This window comes from Actinia tenebrosa, unplaced genomic scaffold, assembly GCF_029948245.1.
Source record: "Actinia tenebrosa isolate PJP-AT-01 unplaced genomic scaffold, QUT_ActTen_1.0 PGA_scaffold0__85_contigs__length_37466705, whole genome shotgun sequence".
Lineage (NCBI taxonomy): Eukaryota > Metazoa > Cnidaria > Anthozoa > Actiniaria > Actiniidae > Actinia > Actinia tenebrosa.
The window spans coordinates 23,887,518-23,909,558 of NW_028292569.1; the positions used below are offsets into that span (position 1 = coordinate 23,887,518).

At 36.7% G+C, this 22,041-nt stretch overlaps 3 protein-coding genes and 1 pseudogene across 8 annotated transcripts in view; 1 reads left to right on the forward strand and 3 right to left on the reverse strand.

Annotated features, from left to right (window-relative positions):
* LOC116295126 (leucine-rich repeat-containing protein 9) overlaps window positions 1–22,041 on the reverse strand; it is a 53,792-nt gene that overhangs the window by 12,503 nt on the left and 19,248 nt on the right. For 2 of the 5 annotated variants that reach the window (XM_089036633.1, XM_089036624.1), the window contains 9 exons: window positions 21,673–21,752; window positions 21,003–21,067; window positions 20,445–20,517; window positions 20,081–20,149; window positions 19,430–19,555; window positions 18,436–18,516; window positions 17,919–18,027; window positions 16,900–17,153; window positions 8,487–9,477 (listed from right to left, as the gene is read on the reverse strand). In XM_089036633.1, the coding sequence (XP_088892759.1) occupies window positions 9,472–9,477; window positions 16,900–17,153; window positions 17,919–18,027; window positions 18,436–18,516; window positions 19,430–19,555; window positions 20,081–20,149; window positions 20,445–20,517; window positions 21,003–21,067; window positions 21,673–21,752 (863 nt within the window). In that variant the 3' untranslated portion in view covers window positions 8,487–9,471. Of the gene's footprint in view, window positions 1–7,616; window positions 8,276–8,486; window positions 9,478–16,899; window positions 17,154–17,918; window positions 18,028–18,435; window positions 18,517–19,429; window positions 19,556–20,080; window positions 20,150–20,444; window positions 20,518–21,002; window positions 21,068–21,672; window positions 21,753–22,041 lie in introns of those variants that run through there. The other 3 variants (XR_016121111.1, XM_089036635.1, XM_089036637.1) reach the window with 3 other exon arrangements.
* Window positions 2,321–6,930, reverse strand: LOC116295104 (trace amine-associated receptor 7h-like). 2 transcript variants are annotated; one of them, XM_031702834.2, is made up of 2 exons: window positions 6,800–6,930; window positions 2,321–4,327 (listed from the first exon to the last, which is right to left on the reverse strand). In XM_031702834.2, the coding sequence occupies exon 2, from the start codon at window positions 4,322–4,324 to the stop codon at window positions 3,464–3,466; it is 861 nt and encodes a 286-aa protein (XP_031558694.1). In that variant the 5' UTR covers window positions 4,325–4,327; window positions 6,800–6,930; the 3' UTR covers window positions 2,321–3,463. The 2 variants fall into 2 exon arrangements, with proteins under 2 accessions (XP_031558694.1, XP_031558693.1); XM_031702833.2 differs by lacking the exon at window positions 6,800–6,930 and adding an exon at window positions 5,991–6,328.
* Window positions 8,487–16,366, reverse strand: LOC148913903 (uncharacterized). The gene has a single exon (XM_089036641.1). It carries the CDS (start codon window positions 15,831–15,833, stop codon window positions 12,939–12,941), a length of 2,895 nt encoding a protein of 964 aa, XP_088892767.1. The 5' UTR covers window positions 15,834–16,366; the 3' UTR covers window positions 8,487–12,938.
* On the forward strand, window positions 9,792–12,876 carry LOC148913904 (uncharacterized; annotated as a pseudogene).

The following is a 22,041-nucleotide window of genomic DNA, read 5'->3' on the forward strand; positions in this document are numbered from 1 at the left end:
CAACTGATTTATTATTCTGTACGATCTAATAGACAAGAAAAAATATTTTGACAGTCATTTAATGAAACAAACAATAAATAAAGCGAGTTTTCTGTTTTGCATATATCATTAGATATACTGAATAAATCAAGTGCAATCAAGTGTATATATATATATACACCAAATCCCTAAAACTTTGACAATTTAGCGATATATATACGTATATATATGTATCCTCTTTTTCCTATTGTCTTTTCACGAAAATCCAGGTAAGACAATAGAAAAAGGGGGGATACACATATATGTATATATATCGTTAAAGTGTCAAAGTTTTAGCGATTCGGTGTGTGTATATATATATATATATATATGATCTGTCAGTGGGCACTTGCCTTTCAAAAACAGTTTAATGGAGTACTTGTATGTAGATTTTGAATAGAGCTAACTTTACGGTCTTTTCGCCGTGATTAAGGCTTTCATCATAAGTAGCCAATACATCAATACAAGTCACGCGTAAGTAAAGATATTAAGGGGAAAAAGATATACAAAAAGGAATAATAAACAAACAAGCAAGAAAAATGAAAGTGAAAAAAAAAAAAAAGAGAGAGAGAGAGAGAGAGAAAAACACAAAAACAGTTTATAGCAAATTGGGAGCAGCTTTGTATGGAAAAGGAGCAATCTGATTGGATCCCCGAGGGTTTATTTCTCTCTCATTATAATCGACTTTTTATCAAGCCATTTTGTTTGTTCCGGCCTTTATGGGAAATTGTTCTGTGTTTTTCTTATCCTTAATTTTCCAGGTGTTAACGACCTCAAGTTCGTTAAATAAAAACTACTTTTTTTACTAAGAAACAAATTTCCGATGGTTTTTTTTTTTTGGTATGTCATCTTATTTACCACAATATGATCTTCAACAGTTTGTCAAAATTAATTACTGCTGTACCCGTTCGGCAACACCTACCGAGTACATAACATGTTGACCAGATGTTGACGTCATATCGTGGTAAATAAGAGGGCATGCCACAAATAAAACAAAAAACAAATAAACAAAACATTGCAAATTTGTTAAATTAAATAGAAGATTTATAATCGATTGGTTAATGAAAACAAAATATAATTTAAAATAGGAAAAGAAGAAAGAAAGAGAGAACCAAACGATAAAAGAAACGATATTTTGACAGAAAACGAGAATTTTTTTTTTATGAACCGAAGCTAAATATTAATTTATCTAATTACCATTCCTTGCCAAAGGCGTTCGATATTTAATAACTTTAACACAGAATTCAGAAAGTGGAGGAAATTTATTGACTCTGAAGCTGTATTCATTAACACAATTAATGTTCATTTACACCTACTCTAGACCTTTTTATACAGCTTTTTCGAAAAAGGTTGGTGAAGGTTTTGTTGCATGTTGAAATGTATTATATTCGCTTGTAAATGTCACCTGAAGAAAAATGGCGGGAAAGGAAAGAAAAGGTTGTTGAAGGTTCTGTTGCATGTTGAAATGTATTATATTCGCTTGTAAATGTCACCTGAAGAAAAATGGCGGGAAAGGAAAAAAAAAAAGGTTGAAGAAGGTTCTGTTACATGTTGCTTACTAAGCTAAGAATGTATTATATTCATATGTAAATGATGTCAGCACAGAAGAAAAATGGCGGGAAAGGAAAAAAAAGGTTGAAGAAGGTTCTGTTACATGTTGCTTACTAAGCTAAGAATGTATTATATTCATATGTAAATAATGTCAGCACAGAAGAAAAATGGCGGAAAGGAAAAAAAAGGTTGGTGAAGTTTCTGTTACATGTTGCTTACTTAGCTAAGAATGTATTATATTGACATGTGAATAATGTCAGCACAGAAGAAAAATGGCGGGAAAGGAAAAAAAAGGTTGGTGAAGGTTCTGTTACATGTTGCTTACTAAGCTAAGAATGTATTATATTCACATGTAAATAATGTCAGCACAGAAGAAAAATGGCGGGAAAGGAAAAAAAAGGTTGGTGAAGGTTCTGTTACATGTTGCTTACTAAGCTAAGAATGTATTATACTCACATGTAAATAATGTCAGCACAGAAGAAAATATGCCGGAAAAACGTGCAGACAAAGTTGAAGAAAATGTTACGACTGTTGTGGCTTTTCACTGATTGAATTCACACCGCCCATAGCACATTTCCGGCTTCGTATGTAACATGTAACAAAACCTTCGCCAAACGTTTTTGAAATAACTGTATATCAAGGAAATAATAACACTAATAATGAAAAAATATATATAATAATAACAATAAAATAAATAAATCTTTATTAAAATGTCAGTATGCTTTAGTGTAATAATACACTAATTGGTGATGCACATAAAGAAATGAAGAAATAATCAAAGAAACGTAAACATAATAGTTTTTTGATATTTACAATCTCTAAAGGGTAGCTTTTTTTCTTTTTTTCTGCGTACAGAAAAACAAACGCAAACGATCAAATGAATAATTCTAAAATTAGTATCAAAGATTCTAAAAATAGAATCAAAGAGTGCTCATCGATTGTCATCATTATTTTTTTGTTTCGTTTTCTTTCCGTCTTTTCTCGATCGACTTGCAAATGTAAATGTTATTATTGTACGTCGTTTACAAGGCGGTGAATGCTCAGTTCCTTTGCCAGGGGCTCATAAAAGCTTTCAATAACAGATCGAATTGGAATTTACGAGTTGATTCTGTTGCGGAAGGAGGAAAAGCAAAGGACCCGGAGAAAAAAACCCTTGAGGCACAGGAGAGAACCAACAAACAACTCTACTCACATACGACACCATCCAAGCCTGACAGGACTAGACTTGTGTCACAATGCATTGGTGCGAGGCGGCGCATTAGCACGCAGCGCAAATCACCCATGCTTTATAATAAGCTATTATTTTGCCCTCAGAATTGAGTTGCATTTTGAATTCCGGAGACCGAAGTGCTGCAAGGGGTCTATTACTACTTATTGATTTTTTTGTATTAAGAACGTTTTTTTCAAGTTAATGAACTGCTTCTAGTTTAGGACGTCGCCGTCTATATACAGCTATGTACGTGTTTAGTGTGAAATGTCTCGTAAGGACTTTTGCTACGGGCCTTGAACACGTTATTTTTCTTCAATTTAATAAACTTTGTTTTAGTTTAGGACGTCTCCCACTTTATACATCTATGTACATATTTAATCTGAAATGTCTCATGTTGTCCGCTTTTGCTACGGACCTAGCCTCCGTTGCAGACGTCCTGCGGAGTTCGGTTCGGATCCCTCCCTTGTGGAGGACGTCTTGCGCAGGATGTCTGTAACGGAGGCTGCTACGGGCCTTGATAGCGTTTTTTCAATTTAATGAACTTTGTTTTAGTTTTTGGCGTCTCCCATTTTATACAGCTATGTACGTGTTTAATGTGAAATGTCTAGTCGAGTTGACTTTTGCTACGGTTCTTGTTTGCATCTCGATGGAGGAATGCACTTTACCTATGACTGCACGTTCTTGTTAGAGTATTCCCATACTGTTCTGCAACTTCTGCAAACACCTTCTGGATTCTCTTCTAAACGAAGCAAACTTCCAGAAGTAGAGGAACGGGTTGATGTTTGACTGCAGAATAGCGCATGTGTTAACCCATGGAAAGGCTTGACTAAAATGCTGTTTGGGAATCGCTGGCAGTAGAAGATAGGGCAGCCAGCTTAGAACGAATAAGGCAACAACGATCGCGACGGATGTAGTCGTGTATTTTGCCTTGATGACCTTGGAGGAGTTTTCAACATCGGTGGGTGTCTTCTGCATAGCTTGGATCTTTCGCACTTGCTTCATAGCCGTACAATAAATATTTGCGTAGAACAACATCATGAGTAAAGTTAGGATAAGGATATAAACGTAAATGACTTCATATGGTAAGTGCTTGGTGGCAATGAGGCTTGCAAGCAGGAAGGCAATGCTGTACGCTAAGAAACAAATGAATACGACTAGTCGACGAGTTAGGCTATTCAAATAACGAAATGGAAAATGTACGGCAATGAATCGTTCCATCGTAAGACAAATCAAGTTATTCAAGGATGAGAGGCTTGCAAAAAAGGTACAGAATAATACCAAGAAGTTAACTCGGAGTCCATTTAGGACACTGTCAATCAAGAGAGGCTGCCAGACAACGCAAGTTATGAGATCTGAACCAGACAGAGAAGCAAGTATGTAGTTTCTACTTGTTCTTAAGCACCGCATGCTGAAGATTACAACAATGACAAGAGCGTTGGCTGGAGTTCCAAGAATACAACCCAAGCTGTTGAGAAAGACGAGAATAACAACTTCTCGAGTCGGTGCTTTGTAGTTTTCGTAATTACTGGTTGAGTTATGGTCCATTTTCTGTTAACATAGCAAGTGAATTTCAAAATAAGTATTTATATGAGAGTATATATAAACTATATATTTGTACTACGGTTATAATGTATCTAATTGAGGTGATCTAAGAATTAAGATCTAAGTATTGTTTACTGATTATGAATCGATCGATAAACAAAAAAAAAAACAAAAAAACAAAAAACAAAAAAACAACAACAAAAAACAAACAAAAAACAACAACAATAAACAAACAAAAAAACAAACAAACAAAAAAAAAAAAGAAAAAAGAAAAAAGAAAAAAAAAGGACTTCAAAACAATACGCGTGGACGAGAATTTTTTGAAAATGGAATAAAAAAATTTCCGTTTAAAATTTGCAATAAAATAAAAAAATAAAAAATAATAAAAATTAAATAAAAAAATAAAAAAATCAGTATTATATAAAAATGCCCTCATAACTACCAACCAATCAGCGCGCGAGTTATCTTTACCCTGTTGCGCAATCTGATTGGATCACGATTTATTGACTCCCCTCGTAATATTCCCTAGCTGTAATTATTTTACCACTCAACGACTGTAATCACTTGAGGCAGAATTACACCAGAAATATTAAGAGTAGCTCCACTTTAAGAATATTTAGCTGGCGATCTATAATAGATCTACTAAACTTTTAAGTTAAATTTTAATTAAGAGATGAATTTACATCAAGTAGGACTTGTTTAACACTTTAGAAAACAAAAGAACCTCCGAGTTTTAATCAAACATGGGTTATAAGCAAATGAAAGGGTAATTTGGTAAGAAAACAATTGTTTTACGCCGTATGCTCATTTTAAAATTTATTCTAAAAGAAAACCGCAAACTCTCAAATGATTTCAATTAATTGACCAATCAGCGAACATCTTGCCTGTGGCTCAATATATCCTATTGAAAGGCGCGCAAAGTAATTCCTATTCACAGAAATAAAAAATTCCCCATATTTTCTGTTATATCTCTTGTTAAAAGAAAATATTTTCTGCCAACAACGACGAATTATGCTATTTTTCTAAAAGATATTTGGTGAATCTTTCCCGCCACTTGTGAATTTTATTTTCTTTATTTTCGAATAGAAGCCGTTGTTTATCGAGCTGAAAACCTGGAACGTAACTAGGAAATCTTGAGCTTCAAACAAAAGGTTTGCTGACTGGCAAATTTGTTTGGTCTAAGAGAAACTTAAATCACAAGTCACTTTGAACTTTCACTCAAGAAATAGGGAGAAAAAGACTAAAACTCATCCGTGGAAAGATTCACCAAATATCTTTTAGAGTGAAATACTTCGTCGTTTTTGGTGGAAAATCATTCCTTTTGGACAAGAAATAACAGGCAATACTTGGGAATGTTCCCTGTGCATAGCACGCATAGGGCAAAAGCACCTGCAAGCAAGGCTTAAAAAAAACTTACTGGGTATACTTTAAATTTGTCTTTGACGAAGACCACAAAACGTTTGATTGCTTAGACAAAAACATCTTAAGTTTTCTCGGCCATAAAAAACATCTCGACGAAAAGCAAATAAAACACGGAAAATCCAAAACCAAATGAAATAAAACAAACGACCAAAATACAATAAAATGAAAGCTTAAACAAAATGGATTAAAAAAATAAGCTAATGAATACTTATAACATGCAAAATTCATAAAAAGATCAAAAACCTACCCTAGGTCCATAGGTTTCCTCGCTGATTTTTTAGTCGTTTTTATTTCTTATTCGCCGCCTGCCAAGCAGCGAGTAGCGAGAAACCTCTTGTTCACGACCGTTGAGAGCCTCACGTTCACGCGAGCACTTACATTTGGCACCTGTCAAATCTATCACTTTTAGTTAACCAATCACAAAAGAGTGATCTGATCGTTTGAAAATTCGTCGTTAGGGTCGAGAGGCTTCAATGCTGTCTGTTTGACAAGGAACGTTATAATCAACGTTATGATCAAATCTACAGCACTTCATCTATTGATCCTTTTGAGGTTTAAATGTAGATATGAACAATTTATTCTGGAGACCCTAGTTTTACGATTTGTCGTTAGGGTCGAGAGGCTTCAATGCTGTCTACTTGACAAGGAACAATATAATCAATTTTTAATTAAATCCACAGCACTTCATCTACCTATCCTTTAGAGTTTTAATTAAATGCAGGTATGAACATTTCATTCAGGAGAGCCGCCATGTTTCAATATCTCGTAGGTGGCCTATTTACAACCGGCTACTAAAGCGTGTTTGTTGTTGTTGTTGATCGGTTTTAAGCTGGTTCTCTATGTTTTCCCCTAAAAGAACCCCAATTATCCATGGAAGCCAGATCGACAAGCTAGTATTTGTAAGTTGGGAACGTATTTTCAATGACGTCTCAATGTCACCTAATTTTGAATGATGATATATAGCCCTGTTCCCAAGCAGGTTTTCCTGATTGATTTTCTATTACCCCAAAAGTCCAAACCCTTATATATATATTCATAAGCAGTTAGTTAAACTACCTTCAGAAGAAAAAGTATTTTCTGCAGTTGTCTTTCCTTTGGTCTTGGAGAGAATTTGGAATGTGAAAAAGGATCGCAGATGCTATTTAAGTTAATACTCGGGCGCAACCCTTATACGCAGTTTTGTGTGTGTGTACTCATCCTCATTTTAATATTTTAATGAGAAACTATATATCTATCAAAATAAAACGTTTTTCAATTCGTCAAATTCTCACAAAACAATGGCTGACAAAATTACAGACAGAGAGCTTTTAAGTGTGACGTCAATCGTATATAAATATCATATAAAATATAATATAATTTTAAAAAAATTTCTTGCTTTTTCTTCATGAAAGGAATTGTTGTCAAAAGTTTTAATTATTTAAGGAGAAAGGTAAATCGATTATTTATGAGCAGTGGGATATGTAATACGAATCGGAAGGCCCAAAATTTTTCTATGCGGAAATTAAAAAAGAAAAAAAGAAAAAAAAAAATTAAATGAAATACTAAGGAAATTTAAATCTAAAAAAAAACTTTTGATAAGTAGTAGTAATATTAGCAGGAGCGAGGAGCAGCAGCAGTAGCAGCCGGCAGTACATTATTATTAGTAGTAGTAGCAGTAGCAGCAGGAGTAGCAGCAGAAGCAGTACATTATGGCAGTAGTAGCAGCAGCAGCAGTAAATTATGGCAGTAGTAGCAGCAGCAGCAGTAGCAGTAAATTATGGCAGTAGTAGCAGCAGCAGCAGTAAATTATGGCAGTAGTAGCAGCAGCAGTAGCAGCAGCAGTAGTAATAGTAGCAATTATTATCATTATTATCTTATCTGAATGAATAACTTTATTTAAACACGGAAAATCATAAGTCTAATATCAAGGTTTTACAAGATTGCCGTGTGCGAATCCCAAGAGTTATAATGAACGTCGCTCAGTTTGCTCTTAAATTCAGCTGATGAAACAGCATTTCTTACTTCTTGGGGTAATCGGCACCACTATAGCTGAAAGATCGTTTTAGGTAATTGATGCGCGTTTCGGGTAGGACAGTTTGCCTTCATGATTACGCAACTCATATATGTGGGAGGAACAATTCATTCAAATACGCCGGGGTTGGCTTGTTTATGGGATTTATTCATCGTTATTGCTTTAAGCTTTTTGCGGCGGGTATGAAGATTATCCCATTGTAAAAAATCAAGGAGGGTAGCAGACCTAGTTTCATAGTTACTTTTGGTGATCACTCTGGCGGCACGATTTTGCAGTTTTTGTAGTTTGTCCGATAAATAGCCACTTAGTCCATCCCACACCTGGCAACAATAGTCCATGTGCGGAAGGATTAAAGCTTTGTAAATCGTAACTGCAGTTTTCGTGAAGATAAACGGTCTCACTCTTCTTGATACTTTTTAGAAATTTCGTCGATATGACGAATCCAAGAGAGTCTGTGGTCGATGAAGAGGATTTTGTATCTAGTTTTGTTTGTTTGTATTTTCCCATAACCAGTCGTAAAGCTGATAAATAAATAAGATGAATAATTAAATAAATAGACTGAAGTGCTTGTTTTTTTATGATTAATTGGTTAATTACACCTGGTCAATTCCCTCGTCTAGCTTCTTTAAAAAAATCAATAAATTATAAAATGAAAAAAAAAAAAAAAAACCCCGAAATAAAAACATATAAGCATAAACATACACAAACAAAAGACAACCACAACGACGACAATCAAAGTAAAAATCCTAACAGATACATTTATTTTTAAGTGGCTAATCTTTACATTTAGCATCACACCTTCAATATTTACAACTTGGATAGCGTATATTATGTCGTTAGTCTATAAAGACTTGATGTTCATTTCCCATCAGAAATTAGCATGATGAGGAAACCTCATATAATTGCAGTTGATTGCATTATCTCTGACAAAAAAAAAAAAACTGGCTTAGCAAAACCGGAATATGGAGAATAGGTCTTTGAATGGTCCAAAGGGATATTCCCGTGCATTGTCGTTCTCGATAAGCCCACGTCTTTTGACATATTGCATAACAGCGTGAGATACCAATTGGAAGAAGGGAGAATCTTTAAACAGTCAACATAACGCTCCTTAAATTCCTTTTCAAGACTAACCATCCTCTTGACTTATAATAAATGATACTCATTTATTTCTCTCACGATCGAGGGTCATTTGTTAGAAGGACCGCGAAGTTTGACTGCATGCATGCAAACTATTAGTCTTCATGAGGCGATGGTGAAGACTGAATGACGTGTCTGTTATATTATACTGCTCACACTGGTCACAGATGATACGACGAGCGGCATATAACAGGCACACCGTCCAGTCTATACAATCATCAGTTAAAGACTAGTAGTTTACAGTCAAAACATCGTAGTCCTTCTACCAAAGACTCTCGATCGGGAGACAAATGAATATAATTTATTACAACTTCCACTATGAATATACTTTTACTGCGTTTTATGCATCATTGCAAAATGCCCATAGGTGGAACAGGGCCTTCAAATAGTCTCCTCGATACGCCAACCTTCTGGATTCATTATTTTTACCATGCATGCATCATGACAAAGTAAGCCCTCAAACGGGGGAGGGTAGGGGAAGGTCGTGAAGTGGACTGCCAGCCCACTCATTTCCCACTATGATACTCCCAAAGGGAGAAAGTGAAGTAATCGGAGCATTCTTTTGTTTATTCTATTTCATTTACTCCTGGAAAAGAAAAAAAAGAAGATTCAGCGATTTAGTATTGAAGAACAGATTCACAGTCAGGACCTAGTCCTGTCTAAGGAACGGCTTTCAAGAAATTTAAAAATAACCCTGGAAACAAGATATAGTGTGGCAAACAGGCAATAGCTTGCGTTCAATCCGGCCTTTTCTTTCAAGTCCGTCCGGTAACTCGTCCGGTATTTACGAATAAAATTCCGATTGTGACGCAGGTTAACAAGCAATTGTTTTCGGGTTTTCAATGGCTATTTCCTCTCGACTGACGAGTCTAAGGATTTTTAGAAAACTCATTAATAATTCATGAAGAAAACACAATAGAAATCATGACCATGAAGGTGATTTTATATCTGATAAAGATTCGTCTTCATTTGCATAAACTTTAACTTGGATTTTCTCTATCAAACTTGGTTCATTTCGTAAAAAAATCGGTACACAATGAGAACAAACATCATAAGTTTTCTAAGCCGTTCAATTCTCGGTTTTCACTCACGTGACCAAATCCTTGACAACCGTTGCTATCCGCCATAGTGGTGTACAAACAAACACTTGAAGTGCTCGTAGTATGAAGTAAAGTTAATAATAATAATAATAGTTAAGATGGTTCTGTGCTTATTTGTGGATTGCCACTTAAGAAGCGATCGAGATAAAGATGTTTCCTTCTTTAGAGTGCCAGTAATTGATAGAAATCACGGTGAAGAGGCAGAAGAGCTTTCAATAAAGCGTCGAACGAAGTGGATCGCGGCTATGAGCAGAGATGACTTGACGGAACAAATCCTTAAAAACGACCGTGTTTGTAGCCGTCATTTTATCTCCGGACGTCCAGCAAAACCGTGGGATAAATATAATGCTGATTGGGTGCCTACACTCAACCTTGGGCACACGAAAACTAACGACAAAGACAAGGGGAAAGTAGTCCAGGAACGAGCAGAGAGAGCCAAAGCTAGAAGAAAGAAGAAGCTTGAAGACGCGAAAGGGACGATCGAAGAGAAAAGACTTCGATTGAATGATAAAGGGACTCAAGTCTCTAATATCTCTTTTGCATCTTCGACAACAGAAGAAATTGATGTGTCGTTCGCGGAACAAAACATTGATGAAAACGAAAAATCATCGCAGACTGAGGTCAAAAGCTTTGCCGAGATGAGCACGTACGCCTAAGATTAAGTCTTATGATGCCTCTTCACAGACAGACGAGTTTGATTATTTATTTAAGTCAAACGAAAAAGTCACCGATTTTAACGAAGATTATTTTAGAAATAGCGATGATAAAGTACTATTTTATACTGGCCTTCCCTCTTATGAAATCCTGAACTTTGTGTTTGAACTCGTGTCACCGTTTGCCTCCCGTCGCTCCCAAACCCTTAGTCCTTTTCAAGAATATGTAATGGTCTTGATAAAGTTAAGATTGGATGTACCATATCAAGACCTTGCTTATAGGTTCAACATCTCAGTGCCCACAGTATCTAGAACATTTCATTCTTGGTTGACAACTATGGACATACGATTATCTCCATTTATCCACTGGCCAGACCGTGAAAGCTTGATACGATCAATGCCACAATGTTTTAAGTTCAGCTTTGGAACTAAAACGACCGTAATAATTGACTGTTTCGAGATTTTTATCGAGAAACCTACAAATTTACTTGCTAGAGCACAAACATTTAGCTCCTACAAACATCACAACACCATCAAAGTCTTGATTGGAATAACTCCACAAGGCACAATTTCATTTGTTTCTGAGGCATGGGGTGGTAGAACCTCAGATAAGTTTTTGACAGAGAACTGTGGGATTTTAAGCAAGTTGGTTCCTGGTGACATGGTGATGGCTGATCGGGGCTTCACGATACATGAGAGTGTGGCATTCAGGAGGGCAAAATTGGTAATTCCAGCTTTCACCAAAGGCAAAGAGCAGCTTGACCCTGTTGATGTTGAAACCACAAGGGGAATTGCCAATGTTCGCATCCATGTGGAAAGAGTCATTGGTCTTTTGCGCAGCAAGTATACAATGTTACAGGGAACACTGCCAACTGATTTTTTAATGAGCAATCCTCATGGACCTACTGAAGATAGAATTCCAGCACTCGATCGAATCATAAAGGTTTGCTCTGCTCTGGTTAATTTATGCCCTGCTATAGTACCATTTGACTAGGCAATTTCAGTTATTTTCATGTGGAATGAAGCTAGTTGGGGTCACTCAGGCAGTGATGAGCAATCAGAATTTATTTTTAAAAAAAATGCATTCAATTTTTGTCATAGACTCCCTTCAATGATGAGCATCATGCTCTTGGAGTTAATCCTGACAAAAATATGTTTTAATTAAAAAAAAGATCCAAGCTTAAGGCACTTCCACAAACCTACATTCCACAATTATTGAGAATGCATTGTTTTCTTTTTACTCTTAAAAATTGTCCCCCTTTTAGTGCCTGCACTGCTGACAGAAACAATTCATAAAAATAACAAGACATAATTATTTGGTATCACCCACAGTGGAGGGGGCTATGCTGTATTTATTGTAAATGGATTATTACAGGGACTTGCAGTTTTTAAATCAAAATTCAAATTAAATGGTTATGTACAGCCTCCATTTGTAGATTTCAGCAGAGTTTTCATTTCAGTTTCTCTCTACATGGTTTACTTACAAACTGCATTTTTTTCTACTTTCTCCTTCATTATTGTAGTTCTGATGTACTTCCTGACAGCATTTTCAGTCAAATGCTAATAAAATAGTTTCACTTTAAAAAATTTTAAATACGAAATATAGCAATTGTTTCATTGATTCTTGATGTGATATTAGCAATGCTGAGTTCTTCCTTCGATCTTGAATAAATTGATTTCAAGCTAAGTGTCCATCATCAGGAATGCACTCAGTAATAAGAATGTTACATTGAACCATTCCACCATTGATGGTGGCTGACTAATAAGCTTATCACAGGTTGAAAAATGACTCGGCTGATTGCTAATAAAATTTTCATAAGATTTTACAGTTTCCAATTATTAATCACACCATTGCATAATAATTATCATTGAGTGAATAATAAATAATCTTATATCTCAACTAAAATAAACAATAACATGTTATTATATTTTAAGCATTTTTAGGTGATGACTTGATCACCCTTAGGGAGTGTTCATATTTTATCTAGAGGGGGTTTTATGAATTTTTTATTTTTCCCTTCAAAAGATGTCAATCAATCAAGGTAAAGTTATTTTATTCCTGGGGAAATTTTTGTTACCCCCTCCCAAAAAATCATTTATGGGAAAAATGGTACCCCCCCTCAAAATCCTCATATTCCCCCCTCTAGAAAAAATTTGAATACTCCTTTAGATCCTAGTGGTAGGGTACTCTTCCATTATATTTTGATAATAATAAACTTGTATACACTATTACACTTCTGGTTAATATTATTTTAAATGTAAAATTTATACCAGTTTATAAAAGCTGTACAACTCTATGGAAATGGGGTGATCACTCCAGTTTTTAAACATCTTGATAAATGTGGCCGCATTTGTGGTATATGAAATTTGGCTGTACCAGGGTTGAGACCATGCACAATACATGTCGCAAATGCGACAGAGAAAACACCACAATCACTGCCGTTTCTTTGTTGCTGGACTGGTACAATATCTATTCTTACAAATTTGTCTGCCATTAAATCTTTCACTTGTTGTTCTACTTCATCTACAATGACGTCATGAAATAAACTGTCATACAAGTTTACTATGCCAGGTAAACAGCCTACAGAACTCGTACATACCCAATGCTGATTTCCTGTATGAAGAATTTGCACAAATTCGCTTGATAACACATCAAAGTTCCTTACTGGTCCCAAGGTGGTTCTTTGAAAACCATCAATCATTGAATTTACCTGTTTCAGGACAATGTGGGCTTGTTGAATGATGGTGCAGTCTAGCCATCCAGTTGGGGATTCAATGGTATCATAGTCAGCCTGGGTTAAATTTCCCAAAGAGGCTGTCTTATCAGTGTTTCCCTGAGTAACATTAGTTATCTCTACAGCATCATCACTGTCAGATGGATCATCAAATAGGTCATCATCACTGATGTCAGATAGATCATAAACACTGTTATCATCATCACTGCAAGTAAGATCTTGTGGACTCAAAGAAGTACAAGTGGTAGATTGTTTGGAAGAAGTTGATGTAGAACCATTACATTCAACTTGTGGTGTGGTGGTGGCATGGGATGCTTTAGGTTTATTTTCTTTGTGGGGCTTTCCTTTGCAGTTGTTGCAAATCCATGTACTCTTGCTGTTGTTTGGCATCCTTTTATAATTAAGGCAGTCTAAATGAAAGAATTTTCCATTTTGACAGTCTTTACTGTGACATTCAAGAAGCCTTTGATATAATCTTGGCTTGGACTTACAAATGCAGATGCTATCCAGGCTGAGTGCTTTGTTACATGTATCCTGCTCTGCTGCATTCCTGGTTTTTGCACTTCTTTTGAATTCTGGCAGCAGACGACAGGTAGGACAATACCAAATCCTCGGGACTTGATCACTTATTCCCAGACATGACGAATGAAACTTTATAAAAGGGCACTTGGGGTTGGAGCAGGTGATGGTTTCCTCTTCAGTAGCTTTTCTGCAATAACAAATAGAATTGTCATTGCAAACTACTGAAACTTGTGTTAGACTTGGCATGTGGCATTTTCTTGTGTACCATCGACCCAAAACTTCTGGGAGAATGCAAATCCTCCAAAACTTGGTCAGCTTTGGTTGTAGTGATTCCCACAGGATGTAATCAGGATATATCCTTTCATGATAAAACACTGGTTGATTACTAGCATTGAAGGCAAAGACAACAAAGTCACAGTACTTCATCTTAGTTATATTCAGCTGCTGCTGGACTTGGAAATAGTACTGGTGGTTTCTCTTCATCCTGAATTGACCATTTACCTTTTCAAGACAGGAGGTCTTCTTTGAAATGTAGGAATTAAAATCACCATTTTCAATTCCATAGGGACATTTAACCTCCCCACAACCATCACCACAACAGGAACAAGAAGGCATGAAGTCAGGAGTGGCATGCAACCAGAGATGTTCTTTATCCACAATAATTCCACAATACCCAACTTGAAAGTCTTTGTGAGTCTGCTTCATAAGAGAAACATATGCCTCAACAGCAGATGCCTCATGTTTCTTGCCATGGGTAACAGCTTTCGAGGTGACTTTAAACAAGTGGGGGTAGCAGAGAGACTTTATCAAAGACTGTGAAGGCTGCGTCGCATTACTGTGTGCCACAGACCAACTGACTGAAGCACCAATGCGGCCAGCCCGATGTCGGTAGAAGAGGTTACCCTTGGATTGCTTTCTTGTGTCTGCTTCAATGGCATGTAGTGCTCTATCATCAAGGTTTAAGTTGACTTCGAAACATTTTTTTAGCAGGTCTGGATAGCTGAGGTTGAGGTAACCAGGGTCATATAAATCTGGTATTGTAGCAACATGTTGGCTTCTTGATATAAATCTATCACAATAAGGTTTGAATAGACTTAGGATGACTGGTTTTGCATTCAAACCATTCAACTTTTCCAGCCGAGCGTTCATTTCATCCTCATTTGGTGGTCTTAAAACGTTCGATGTTTTGCAAGGCCTTGCTTGAGCGCTGGATTCTGACTGTTTCTCCCCCACACAGGCATCTATCTTAAAGTCCAACTCAGCTTTTAGCTTCTTAGATGATTTAAAATTGATATCCCGAGCTCTAGCGTAGGGAACTTCATTCACGTAGGTCGGCAAAAGCCACGTGCATTTGACTTGGGTATATACTAGTTTTCCGTTGATTCTTGTCCATGCTTCGATATAAAAAAGCACGCTTGCAACATGGGAACACGTTTCCGCTAAACCTGCCTTACATCCCATGCAGTGGGCCGAAATAACAGTTCCTTCTTCACTTGAAATAATCCAAATGGGGATCGGAGGGTCATTCATACGCTGGGAATGTCGCACCTTTGCTAAGACCACGTACTTTCCCGCGATAACCTTCCCTTGTACGCTGGTGATAAATCCAGAAACCATCTGATTATACGCTTCCAAACTCTTAAAGGCTTTGAACTGCTTAGCTGTATAAAAGCTGGTATCCAAAACCAAATAGGATAATAGATCCGTAGCTTCGATAGGAGGTAAACATTCCGGATCCAACTTCGCATTCCACAGCGTAGCCGGGTCGATACCAATCACTGAAATTTTCTCTACATAACGACGTTTTACACGACTTTCTAGCTTTTTAGAGTATTCCGATAACAGAGGAACAAGAGGGCAATCTTTTTCATCGGGTTTTTCTAATATTTCTTGAGCAGATTCGTCAGATTCCTCGCTACAACTTTCAAACATACTAAAACCTAAGCCAAAACATTGCAATTTGACATATGCAAATTAGCCGTCTGTACACCAATATGGCCGACGACCGGAAATACGATACCCTATGACGTAAAGTGAAAACCGAGAATAGTCTCGCAGATCGTGTTTTATCGGGTCTAAAACCACTCGGCTGCGCCTCGTGTTTTATACCCGATAAAACACTCCTGCTCGTTTATTAAACAGTACGTAAAAAAATAGTACTTCTTCAAAATCAATATCATATAACCCTGAAAACAAGACAAGGTTCGACAACAAGGCAATGTTTTCCGTTTTTAAAAGGCTATTTTCTCTCGACTGACGCATCTAAAAGTTTTGTAAAAAAAATTTCAGTCATTTTTAGAGTAATAAGACTAAAACCTTTAGTAATAAAGACATATGAAAGCGCGTGATAGATTTAAGCCAATAAAAAAGCCTGGAATTTTTAATTAGCACAAAATCTGAATACATGGTTCGCACAGAAATTTAAGAAAAAAATTCAAGGACGTTTCAAGGACTCAATGGTCATTTTCAAGGACTATTTTCATTTCAATAATATGAAAAATTAAACATATTCTCAAAGTATGAAATTGAATGCATTTTTAATCAATATAAAAAATTACCCACAATATCGCAAAACAACCGGAAATTACTGTTTTATGTATTATTTTAATTATTTTTGTAATTTTAACCAAGGTTTTCCTCTTTCTAAAGATGAAAAAAATTTTTTTTGATAGTACCCAAGAAATTCCAGGATAAAAATGAATTATTCAAGGGTCAAAAGAAAAATTCCAGGACTTTTCAAGGACAAAAATCAAAATTTTAGAATTTAAGGAGTTTTCAAGTACCGAATGCATTTTAAAGGACTTTTCAAGGCCTGTGCGAACCATGTGAATATTTTAATATAGTATCAACTAACTATTTAATAATAATAATATATTAATATTATGTTGTTAAAATAATAACAATAATTATGATACCAATACTGCTAATAACTACGATGATGATGATAATGATGATGATGAATTAGAATATGAAATTCTAATAATACATAACTCTGTACCTTTCTTGTTCTTGCATCGCCATCATTAGTGTACGGATAATTGGGGTACGTGAAACCGTGAGGTATGTAAGAAATAGAGTTGGAACCGCCTGGTTGTCGCGAAGAGGATTGTGCATTAGTAACATTGGAGTTGCTATGGGAACGAAGTTGCCTATCAATATTGACATGGCTGTAGGAATCTGCTGACGGATACGGATTGGTTGTTTGCACTGGCCCACTTGAGGGTCCTTTTTGGTTCGTCACGCGGCGCTGTCCTGTGTTTGGTAAACATCCGACCAGTCGAGGAATTATTTATTTAAAATTTAAAAATAGAATGCGTAAGGCATTTGTATGACTGTGCTACCACAGCCAGCACCCAGTAAAAATTAAAAAAATAGAATATCAAAGGCATTTCTTCGACTTGACTACCACAGGCAACCCAGTGAAAGGCAAATATTTAAAAAATAAAATACCAAAGCGTTTCTATGACTGAGCTACCACCGGCAACCTAGTAAAAATCTAATAATTTAAAAATAGAATGCCAAAGGCATTTCTTTGAATTTGCTATCACAGGCAACAAAAGGCTAATATTCAAAAAATAGAATACAAAAGCACTTCTATTACTGGGCTGCCACAGGCAACCCAGCGGAATTGACGATGAAAAATCTATTTAGGCACGGCACGGCACGGCACGGCACGGATTGTATGTACCGTACGTTTTTCATCGTCATACGAAAGATGCTCTTTCGTATTTGGTTGAATGATCAAAAATGAATGTGACCGCCATTTTTGTGTTTGCTTTAGTTATGTTATTTTTGTATTTTTTTAAAGGCGTCTGACTAGATGTAGGTCAGGCTGTGATTGGTCGAGATACGTCACTTTACGAAACTTGCTCAATCACTGCCTGGTTCGATGACCCAAATATGGTTAACAAAGTTAACCTTTTTCCCAGACTCTCTTTCGTCTCCAGCACAGGGTCTGGTCGAGAGGGATCTGGGTATTAGACACTAGCGTGTCTGACAGACACGATGTATCCATACCTTTGTTAGAATCTCGTGAATCACCATTACTTGATACGCTATTAATATTATCCTGTCTGGTTTTACCGCTCCAATTTCTCTCAGTGTTGCTGAGGTGCATAGTAGTGACCTGTAAATAGCAAGGAAATGCAATATTCTTACTGGTAAAGCCTTGGTGAAGCCCGGGACCACATACTACTCTGCCTCGGTCTACTGAAAAGAGTAGTAATTAAAATGCCGATTTTTTAAAAAATAATGATTAATATGGCGATGTTTTGAACCCGGTGCAATAATAAGTCAATGAACAGCCTAATGCCTTCGCCCTTTCCTTGCTCTTTGCCTGTTCGCTGGCTAGGACAAAAAACATCGCCGCAGAAATCAAGAGCGTACCAGAACGATGACAGCTGATTATTGACGCAATGTCCCGCCATCTATGCTTTCTGAATAATGTCACCAAGTTCCTTAATTGATGAGATCATTCAGAATTTTTGCACTTCAGAAACGGTGATCAGAAGGTAGGGAATAGGAATCTACTTACCCTTAAGGGTGCTTGACTTTGACGGGCACTTACGATACCAGGAAGAGCAGATTCGATAGTCATACTATTGCCTTGCATACTCTAAAATAATATGGAGAGAAAATCAATTATTAAATGTTGTACTCCAGTTAGCCTTACTCCTAACGAACTCAGGGAGAAATAATGCTAACACTGAGCGCTTCGCGCACAACTAAAACTTTTATCACAAATATTTTTTATTTTGCTTGGCAATGCGAAATATTTACTTAGGTGATCGTTCAATAAATAACTTGGACAAACGCGACGGTTACAAATGGGCACGCAAGGCCAACACCGTGGATTAGTTACAATTTGAAAATATCTGCTCTAGATGGGCATAGGGCATGTGTTCCAGGCTTAGACATCAGTATAAGACAAATTGTAATAAGAAAAGTACATGGATAATTGTTAATGACTGGTAAAGTTTATGGCTGGTGCAGTCTTATCACAAGATGAGTTTCTGATAAACATCAGAAACTCATCTTGTGAGAGCAGTCAAGTAGAATATTTGAATTTGACGCTATTGAACTGATGAAAATCCTGGTTCTGACGCCTCATTTTGCGCGAGGACCAAAATCATACAGTCCATTGCCTAAACGTTGTCATTGATTGGATCATCCCTACGCGCTTAGACCGAAAAGGATAACGAGTAAATTACCCAGAACTTGCGTCATCCAAACTGCTCGCCAGTTTAAATCTTCTCCGTATGCTCGAGACATGGTTTTAGCAAATTAAATGGGATCGAAAAAAGCGAGCTCAAGACGTGTTAGATAACATATGCGGCAGCTAGTAACTGTAAATTAATTATCCCCATGATCCTTTTCGGTCTAGGCGCGTAGGGATGAAGCCGATCAAACGACAACGTTTAGTCAAAGGACCGTATACCATTTGGTGAATAGCACATGATGGGCAGTGTTTGGATAGTGTTTGGATAGTGCCTGATAATGAGTTACAATACAATGTATTTGTAACTCACCTGTTGCTCCAGGAAGTAGATCTCTGCTTTCGTTCTTTCTTCAGGCGACACAGGGATACCGTCGATACAAAGTAAACTAGGCATTCTGAAAACTAACATTGGACGATGAAGAAGGCGACGCGTGACCTGTGAACGAAATGCCGGTAATAAATTATGAAGACAGTCATCATCTTTATCGCTGTCGTCGTCTTTAGCGCCATTATATCATTAGTGTAACGACCTCTACCATAACCAACACTAGCATCGCTATTCTTCTTCTCTATCATTAATTATTATCATCGTGCGCATCATTATCATCATCATCATCACCACAACCATCATCACCATCATTATTGCCATTATCATCATCATCGTCATCACAACCACAACCATCCCCATCATCACCATCACCACCACCACCACCACCACCACCACCACCACCATCATCATCATCATCATCATTGCCACTATCATCATCATCATCATCATCGTCACCGTTATTTTCATAGAGACGATTTGAACTGCAGGGCACGCGTCACTTTCATGGTACCAGACTGAACTCGAGGACATTATTAAACCACTCACAATGCGCAGACTAGTTATCCAATAAAAATGCTCCACTCATCCAGTGTCACGTCAATAAAGATAGTCACTAATATACTGATTACATACTGCATTGTTGATGACAGACAGCTCGATGAGATTCGATAAACTTTCTAGCTTTTCCAGTTCTGTGAAGTCCTAGAGGAAGATTTATTGTGATAAATGTTCTGAAATATTATATATGCTCATTTCATGAGAAACAGGCAAATGAAAAGAAAAGAAAAGAAAAGAACAGAACAAAAAAAAAAAAAATAAAAATAAAAATAAAAAAACCAAAAAACAAATGAATGAACAAACAAAAAACAACAACGAACATTAGTTTATATTTTCTAGTTATACTTCCTGTTCCTCCTTCATTCCTCTCCTCTTCCAGTACGCGAAATATTTCCCCCCCTTCGTTCTTCGTTGAAATCAGTAATGATTATGTTCCTACCTGGATTCTGTTCATCCCAACGTACAGTCGCTGTAAATTTTGTAGCGATTCAACATGATTTAAATCCCTAATCCTGAAAAACGCAAAGGATGTTACAATACATCGCTTCCGGTTTGCAGCTTGTCAGTAATTGGTTGGTGCGCATTCACCATTTTTTAACATTGGTTCACTGGTCAAACACAAAGCGCTCAAGCGAGGCGCCAAGGAACTTACAAAGGATTATTCAAATTTGAACCTTGCAACCTCGACTTTGTGTTTGACCAGTGAACCGATGCATGGAAAATGGTGAATACACATATTTATGATGTTAGATCAGTAGACTTCATAGTATTTTGCCTCGCATCATAGGCTCTGGTTTACAGCTTGCCTGTGATATATGTGATGTTAGATACATATGACAGTTGATAGTATTGTGACTTACAAATGGCTACCGGTTTACAGACATCTGATAATTGTTTAAATTTGGCGAAATTTAGATCCCCAAGCGCGAGATTAATGGACTCTCTTGCTAGTAGGGTAACAGAATGGAAAAATAAAGAAAAGTGTTGGGATTTTTACCTATTTTCTTCCATGTGTAGTTCAACAAGATTCCATTGATTAATAAATGAATGTTCCGATAGCCCCTACAAAAACAAACAATTATATCTTAAAGTCTATATTATACGTAAAAAAAACAAACCAAAAACTTTGTGTCATCAGCTGTCACTCACTCCTTTGCCATGCAGTAGGATGCAGTAAAAATGGAAATTTCAAGCTTAAGCTGCTATTGACAACTCTAAAAAACTCAAGTGTATGCGGTATAAGGCCCCGTCCACACGTATCCGGAAATTTTTGTATCCGCAATTGTCTTTTTGGCGGATACGGGTTGCGTCCACACGTGTCCGGAAATCTTTGTGACCGTATCCGCAAATTCTACGAAAACGGACACGTGTGGACGGTGAAAAAAATTCGAATACGCTGCGTGTGGACGCAAACATTTTCGTATCCGCAAAAAATAATTTGCGGATACAAAAATTTCCGGATACGTGTGGACGGGGCCTAAGTCTCACTTCCGAGGTCGGGAAACAAAAGTAGAAATTAGAATGACAAAACAAGCAACTTCTGGATTCGAGACTAAGCCCGCATACGCTGGAGTTTTAAGAGTCCTCATCATTTACACTGTTTCGTGTCTTACTATAAAACCTTTTTTAAAATACCTTTGAGAAGTGTAAGATTTCTATTACCATACCTTTATTTTATTGCGGTCTAATACAAGCTCACGCAGTTCTTGTAGTCCCTGTAAGCCCTCTACTTTAGCAATTTCATTTCCTAATTAAAGCAAGAAATACCATTCAGTAAATAGAGGATATTACATGTGCGCGCGGAGATACGAATTTTATCTTCGAGTGCTCAATTGATATCTAAATTGAACACAAGAAGATGAAATTCGTATCTCCAAGCGGCCATGTAATGTTCTGTTTATTATATAGATATCGATGAAACTTAAATAAAACAAAAGCTCAAAAATTCTTTATTAAAATACGTTACTATGTCAACAGCGATATCTTCACGTGTGAAAGATATGGTATCTTCCACTGATGAAAGATATCAAGTTTTC

Excerpts from the sequence above, each read along its gene's own strand:
- LOC116295104 (XM_031702834.2), bottom strand. The coding sequence starts at position 4,324 with ATGGACCATAACTCAACCAGTAATTACGAAAACTACAAAGCACCGACT.
- LOC148913903 (XM_089036641.1), bottom strand. The coding sequence starts at position 15,833 with ATGTTTGAAAGTTGTAGCGAGGAATCTGACGAATCTGCTCAAGAAATA.